Below are 7,902 nucleotides of genomic sequence, written 5' to 3' on the forward strand. Positions count from 1 at the left end.
ATTCAGAGCTTCTGGAAGTATTGTAGGTAAACCTGGGCTACCTCTTCTCTATTTGGAGTATTCAACCGTGTGTGATTTAGACTTTTAAGTTGGGCCTCATTTTTTCCGAACCTCCTGATCTTTTCTAGCTCTTTCCATTCTTCTCTCTTACAGACCTTTATCTTTCAGTCTCCCAGACAGGACAGGTAGACAAAGGTATTGCTGACTTTTAGAAAAAATGTACTTTTAACAAAAAGGGAAAGCAAAATGATGTCAAAGGCAATAAATTATGTAGGCCAGACTCAAAAATTATGTGTAAAAATACCCATATTAGTCCTTGTAGCCTACTTTTTGTGCTAGTTTCTTGTAGTTCCCTCATCTTTTTATTGGCTATAGTGTATTTTACTAGCTTTCCATTGACATCATATTTTTTATTTTGTTTCTCTTCCTGCATTTTAGAATTTAACTTTTCTTTGTATCATTGTTTAAGAAACAAAGGAGTATGAACTTGTGTGAATATTAACCAAAAACCCTGCAAAATTAATCTCAATAAAAATTGAACACACAAATAACAAAATTATGATACGATGACATAGCTTTGTCATTGGGACAGTCTTGTCACTGATAATCTAAAATAAATAATGTGAACTCTTTTGCTTAACCATTTAGTATTTCCAAGTGAAAACAAAGAACTTTTACCTGCTTGCAAAGAGAAGTTTCAGAATAACCTTCAAATGAAGGAAACATTAACCCTTACCTCCCCAAAACCAACAAACCCAATAGTTTTATACATAGAGAATAAAATTATCAGTGCAATTTGTAAAGATGACATAGACATACCAAAGTTGATTATCCAACCTTAAGTGTATCAAACATAATGAGAACAACCGTCAGCATGTACTCAACTTCAGATGTACATTTGCTGTTGTTATAAGCTGAATCACTGGATTTTGCTCCAAGATATCTTGGTAACTGTAGTCATGAACATGAATATTAACAAGGAACATAAAAAGGAGGAAAATATATGTTTGAAGTTCAGTTTATGGTCATTGTCATTTGTCCTTTGTTGTTTGAAACATTAAGTTCAGCTCAACAGTTTGAATGTCAGTCAGTGTTAATGGCAGTACTTCAAAATTAATTTCCACTCATTTTAAGTATATGTGTATTCAAACTGCAGGTATTTTAAATAGGTGGAATCTTAAGCAGATGAAGTTTATGTAATTTATGAATAGCTTTGCTCTTTACTTTTTATGTGATCTTTTTAGGATAAAGTACTGAAATACCTTTAAAATTCAACAAATATAATTCTGTAATTGGATTTAGTGACACTGAGTTGTAAAAGCATTAGTTAAAAGTAGTTTTGGGTAGTACGCTACAGCATAATTTTGAAGTATGCTACAGCACATGAAGAAAATCAAGCACGTGATCTTTTTTTGCCTAATACATCAACACTTCTAACATATAGTCTGTATTTCGTTGGTAACACTAGGGAGCTTGATTCCAAGATTTTGGTTTGGTTTCTTTTTTGTTTTTTTTTCTTTGTGCAAAGCTAGTTTTCTTTTTCTGTTTTGCTCACACATATTCTGGTTTTATTTTTGGGTCTGGCAATGAAAAACAAACAAAGAAATAATTAATCATTCCCATCCATTACTCTTTTTGTGATTCAAGTGCTTAAAATTTCTAAGAGTATGTCTTAAGTCTTCTTATCTGTTTGGCCTCATTTTGATATACTTGCAGACTTCATTTTGGTTTTTCTCTAATTATGTTCATTTATTTAACCTCATAAGCAGGGGACATGATCATTCCTTTATATTATGTATTGCATCCTTTCATGATTTCATAACCCTGCTGCTTTGAAGTCATACTTGTTCTGAAAAGAAGCATTGCTCTGAAGCATCAGCAGCAGAGAGGTCCTGGTACCTCCAAAATGTCTGGAAAAGGGTGGCTTGTTGTGCAAAGTGTTAGCCTTCATTATTTTGTTTTCCAGTAGGCTGTGTATTCTTATATATTAGTGATAGCTAGCTTTGTGTAGAGTTATTTGGGATGACAGTTTGAATATTTTTTTTAATTTGTATGTGCATATTAACAGTGTTTGTGATGTGCAATACTTTTCCCAAATGACCTGAATTTATTTTTAAAGAGTAAAACAAGGTTGCTGGGTTCACTTTTATATGAAGTTATCTGTGGGACGTTATGAGAAAGGATGATGATAAGAACAAAGAAAATTGATTTCTATAGTGATTAACAATGAACTAAGTAAATTAATGACAGCTCACTTGATAGCCCAGGACCAGTATAGTAAAAGTTCTGTTATTAAATATGTCTGTTTCAGTCTATAAAATGGCATCATTTTTTGCGTATATGTTATTGCTTTTTCACTTTAAAAGTGTATGAACATGTTTACAAGCGTTTTTTGCAGTAATGGAACTTGACATTTTAACGTGCAGCATTTCAACATAAAAGCACAACCTTCACTAACAAATTAAATTGAGAGTACAAAGCAGCTGCAGCAAAAATGTGATGTATTGGCTTATTGTAATACCAGCTGTATGCAATTTGTTTTGTATTTCTGAAATTTCATTAATATGTGTTAAGAAGTTTCATTTTCACTTGCTTCAGTCATTTGCTCTCTGTGACATTCACTGCACGTTTAAAGCTTGCTACATGTTTTGGTTTTATTCAAGTGAAACAGATTTTTTTCTTTACACCTTACCAACTTACCTGCTGAATTATGTGTTAAGAAAGACAGTTGAAGCTTGTTGAGTTCAGTGTTAACAGTGAACTCTTTTAATCAGGTACCTCTAGAAAACTCTTAGAAGGCACAGAGGGCTGGAAGTACTTCTTGTAGTACACTTGTGTTTGTAAATACAGTTCACTTTGTGTACAAGAAATGATAAGTAAATGGAAGAACTGCATACTAGTTCACTGTTAGACAGGCTAAAAAGGAATGCTAAGGAGTTCAGATAAAGTAGCATTTGAATTGTATTAGTTATCCATCTTGGGAGTGCAAGTACTTTTCAGTCTTTTTATCCATTAGACATTTTTTATGAACTGTTTGCTCTCTCTTGGAAATACTGTATTGTGTTTGACAGGGTTGTATTAATTGTGCTAAATAGCATTCTGCTGTGCATATTATATATACACTGTTCTACATACTCACTTAATACAGAGAAGTACAAGAGAAGAGAATGTAATAGTTTGAAAATCTTTACTCCAGCATATGATAGTGAAAGACAATCTTACTGTCAAAGAAAGAGGTAATCTGACACTTGTAGCAGTTTTGGCAGGGATGTATGCTGATCCTGTTCCAGAATGGTCCTCATGAAAAATGACTATTGGAAGTTGTGACTGTATAGGGGGGTGGAAGGGCAATGGTCATGTCAATTGTGGTATTTTAAATAATTCTCAATTGTGTCTCCATTGTATCCTATGCCATTGGGGCAGGAGGCAGGGACTGTAAGTCTGTATAAAGAGGATAGCTGCAGGTAGGTAAAAATGATGACCAGTTATACTAAAACTGTTATTTGTCTATTAAGAATAAATAACTTTCATTAAATTAGGGTAAGGAATCTCCATCCTAGTCACCCAGAAGGCATCTCTCTTTTGAGTTGCCAACCATGCCTGTTTGTGTGGACCATGTCCATCACTTATGATATTTTTCCGATTTCCCATTGTTTCAGTTATAAATTGTATAATTCATTGCTTTTTATTAGTATTTTCATCTTCTCAATGGAAAACAGTTTACATTGCCCCACTTTTGATTTTGCTTAAATAACTTTTCTCCAGTTACTGAATATAGAATTTAAAAGATTAAAAGCATTTATTGTTTTATCTAATAAAACTTCACTGGTAGTTACATCTTGATTTGAAGTTAGTATTTTCAAGTTCTCAAATATGAAAGGACAGTGTTGAGCAGCTTCATGCCTTCTGCACTGTTTTTTAATAAATAGCAAGAAATTGCAATATCTAATACTGCTCCTATAAGATATTGCAGGTTCAGGGATACAGGTTTTGGATACTTGTATTTCTTAATACTACTTCTGTTAGGGCCAGATTTTCCCCTTCATGAAGATACTGCAATTGAAAGAGTCTCTGAAGTGAACTACTTGATCGACTTGATGACGATAAGGGAAACCAAGGAAAAAGAGGCTTTGAAAATACTTTTTTGCACCTTTTTAGTTTAACTTAGTCTGGGCTTCTGAGAACTGCTAACTTGGATTCTGTCATGGCCAAAGTGAGAGTATTTGATTACATTAGAGATGTAAGTTTCCTGAGCTTTCTCCGCTACACCCACATGCTTTTCGCAACTTTGGCATGTCTCATAGAGGAGTGTTTGGCAGGGGAGATGTTGTTAATAGATGACTCATGGCTTTCTGGTCTCTGTTCCCGGTACTGGGAATCCTCCTGTGACCAAGATCTAGGGATCTGTGATGCTTTAGCCTTTCTACGTGATACAAAAGGTTTAGTTCAAAATAAGAAATTTTAATCGGTTTTATTTTGACTATGGGTTATGTTTTTGAAGGGAGAAAGAAGAACAGTAGGTAGGATTTTAAGTGGAAATATTACGTCAACTTGACCTTACATTTATTTCTCAGAGCAGTAAAAGGAAGAAAATATTTTTTTGGACAGCCTTCAAAAAGTAGAGTTGTTATCTGAGAAGTGTATGGGATGTTTGTCTCCTTCTGAGCAGTAGTCTAGGTGGACACCATTGAAGTCAAGTGTACTCCTCAGTAATTTTATCATGTAATTCCAATGAATTTCAATGAAAAGCAAGGATCAGAAAAGGTTATACTTTGAGCAGTAACCATCTACCAACACTTTTCAATAACCAAATATGACACAACCTTCTCTAAGTTTTTCTTCTTGTTTTGCTGTATTTCTTGTTCAGAATTATTTTCTCTGCAAATGCACTGGTTTCTTTAGTTTCTGACAAATTTTTAATGAAAACCTTTCATTTATACAAGTTTAGTTTGGTTTTTTTTAACAGTTTCTAGCATGTTGCTTTGTTTCTTGTGGATTGCTCCTTTTTCTGGACCTGCAAGATGCCACACTCTAAAACTGTAGTAGTTCTGTAAATCGTGTTGCGGTTTTTATTATTTTTTGAATATTATTAATCCTACTTTTAAAATACCAAAATAAAAGTTAATTCTTTCTACATATTCACATAATTTGGAATATACTGTTTTTTCTGCAAATAAGAGCTTGGTTTTTAAAATCTTCCACGGTTCTTTTTTCTTGCAAGAACAAAAATTATTTTTACACTTTTATGGCAAGCCTGAAGTAAAACCACACAGCTAATTATAAATGCACAGAGAATCTAAACTTGTAGGGGAAACATTTCCATACTTAAAATTAATATTATCTTTTTTTCACGTCAAATACAGTAACACTATTTGGCCTTTTTCTAGTAGCGCTTAAAATAACAAGGTTTTGGAGAGGTGTTCTTCTGAAGCAATAAGGAAGGATAATTTTCTTTATGTCTTAAGACCTCTGAGCTATGAATTGTTAGCATTTTGTAAGATATGCTAGTATGTAAACCTGGCAGTGACTTTATCTGAAAGAGAACTGAGTGGAAGTCAATAATTCTATATTGTAAAGCTTGCGTGTTTATACAGAAAGGCTCTAGCTTTGCATGAAGGGAGACTACATATGGTAGAGGGATTTAATAAGAAATAAGTACTATTTAATTTAATTTAATAGTTTCATTAACTGGCATAACCAGGCATAACCAGGTTGTTATGTAATGTTCAAGTGTGCCTGAGGGCTGCAGATGTTTTAGTGTATAACTAGATACTGTGGGACAGCAGATCATTCTAGTTGGTTTGTAGAAATGATCTGTCAGCACGCCTTTTATCACCCACAAATACAGGGTGTTTATCCTTTTCATCTTTGACTAAGCCACTTTGAAATACCTTTTACATATGTATATATGTGTGTGTGTGTGTTTGTGTGTGTGTATATATATATATATAGTCATTGATTCAACTGACATTCAGCACCTTGTTACTTTGAGGTCACATATTCTGAACCTGTAACCAATGTTAGTCAACAGTGAAACGTTAACTTTTAGAATAGGTAAGAGGCAGACAGCACATTGGACATCCAACATCAAGATTGTCTGTTCTAGAACGTGCACATTACATTGTGCTTTGTTAAGCCTCCTATTCCTCCCCTTCATACTTTTCCATCAAGTTGACATTACATGTTTTACCATATAAAAAGGAATATGTGAACTGTTTTCTCTTTCTGGTTTAATATTTCCAAGTAACCCATTTCATTCCAAACACAATTACCATCTGGTCTTTCTAACTGTGTTACCATGGAATTACTTGAAAAGTTAGTTGTCTACTTATATTGCTAGTGAATCTTCTTGTGACCAACCTTCCTGACTTGCATTTTTCCTCACTTTATATACAGGCTGGTTTAGCAGGAGCTCCAGCCCGGGCTGTTTCAGCTGTAAAGAATATGAATCTGCCAGAGATCCCAAGAAATATTAATATCGGTGACATCAGTATAAAAGTACCAAACCTGCCCACTTTTAAATAACATGACTATTCCAGGTAATACCAAGGAAGAAATGTAATAGAGATTTACCGCATAATTGTTTACTAATAAATGTGTCTAACTTTTACTATTTGGATAAAACTCAAGGTACTGCATAGATATAATCTGAAAAATCAGTGTGTGGAGTTGAATGTTGCTTTTGTCTTGTTTGTAAAATTAAAGGAAAGGGGTAGGTCTCATGTGATTTCTAAATTACATTCCTATGCCCTTTTAAGGCATATCACTGTGTCTCAGCTGCTGCAGTATTTTGGGGAAGTATTCAAGATGTTCTTTACTTTGTATAACCTATAATACTGAGGTTTTTTTGTATATTCACCAAGGTCTATAATTAGTGCATTCTTTAACTACTTCTGTTTGTCATGATTATTTAAGACTTAAGTGCAAATGTTGCATGAAAACGTTAAAGTCATGTTTTGTTTAAATAAAATCATAACAAACTGGACTTCTAAATACCTATTTGTCTGAAGTCTACTGTTTGCAATAAAACACATATTTCCTTTTCATGGAGCCAATTGCCTATATATAAATACTGTTGTAGCAGGCATTAATGTTGTAGTTTATCTCTGAAGGGCTTACACAGGGGTATTGAGTTGAACATATTGGCTCTTTACATTTCTCACAAAAGCTGTTTGTTATTATTCTGAAGGAAGAAACTGCCTTTACTGAAGATCTAATTACTTCTGTTTACATATAGATGTTGATACTTACACAGTCTGATAGACTTTCCCTGATGGTCTTACTTTGTTTTGGGAAAAAGGGCCTCTGTGGTTGCTCTGTGTGTTTTGAGAAGCACAGAATGGGCTGAAGAGATTGGGCAGCTCAGATCTGTAAATGTGAGTCTGTCAAATAATGGGATAAGGAAAGGCACTTTGGAAAGATAAATGGGGATACTTTATTAAGGCTTCTCTGCCTGGTGACCTTTGTGATTCTCTACTTCACGAATTAGATTTATGAGATACATAGTATTGTGAAGACCTCAGAGAAATCTAAGTGCTATCACCTCTGTGTAAGTTACTCAGCTCTTAAACTCTTCTGTGATTTAAAAAACATAAAGGGGGATAGTGATTGTTTTTTATAATCATGCTCTTAAGCTCTGTGTGATGTACAAGTCTGTTTAAAATAATAATAAAAGTATCATTGGGATATTTAAGAATTCCTCTAAAGCCTTTTTTTTCCTCAAAAAAAGTATTCCATTAATACTGTATATAAAAATACAGTAATATTGTATCAAGGACTACACATTTCAGGACTAGTCTGAGAAGTCTTGCATAACTTCAGAAATTTGGATTTGATGTAACCAAGTGTTCTTTTCAGTTGAATGTTAAGACAAAGACCATGAGATAAACTTTGAATCACATC

The 7,902-nt window shown here is 33.7% G+C and overlaps 1 protein-coding gene across 3 annotated transcripts in view; it reads left to right on the plus strand.

Annotated features, from left to right (window-relative positions):
• AP3S1 (adaptor related protein complex 3 subunit sigma 1) overlaps positions 1–7,696 on the plus strand; it is a 32,038-nt gene extending 24,342 nt beyond the window's left edge. For 2 of the 3 annotated variants that reach the window (XM_064641154.1, XM_064641157.1), the window contains one exon: positions 6,397–7,696. In XM_064641154.1, coding sequence (XP_064497224.1) covers positions 6,397–6,525 — 129 coding nt within the window. In that variant the 3' untranslated portion in view covers positions 6,526–7,696. Of the gene's footprint in view, positions 1–153; positions 196–6,396 lie in introns of all 3 variants that reach the window. The other variant, XM_064641155.1, reaches the window with a different exon arrangement.
• Positions 7,697–7,902: the final 206 nt, after the last annotated feature.

This window comes from Pseudopipra pipra, chromosome Z, assembly GCF_036250125.1.
Source record: "Pseudopipra pipra isolate bDixPip1 chromosome Z, bDixPip1.hap1, whole genome shotgun sequence".
Lineage (NCBI taxonomy): Eukaryota > Metazoa > Chordata > Aves > Passeriformes > Pipridae > Pseudopipra > Pseudopipra pipra.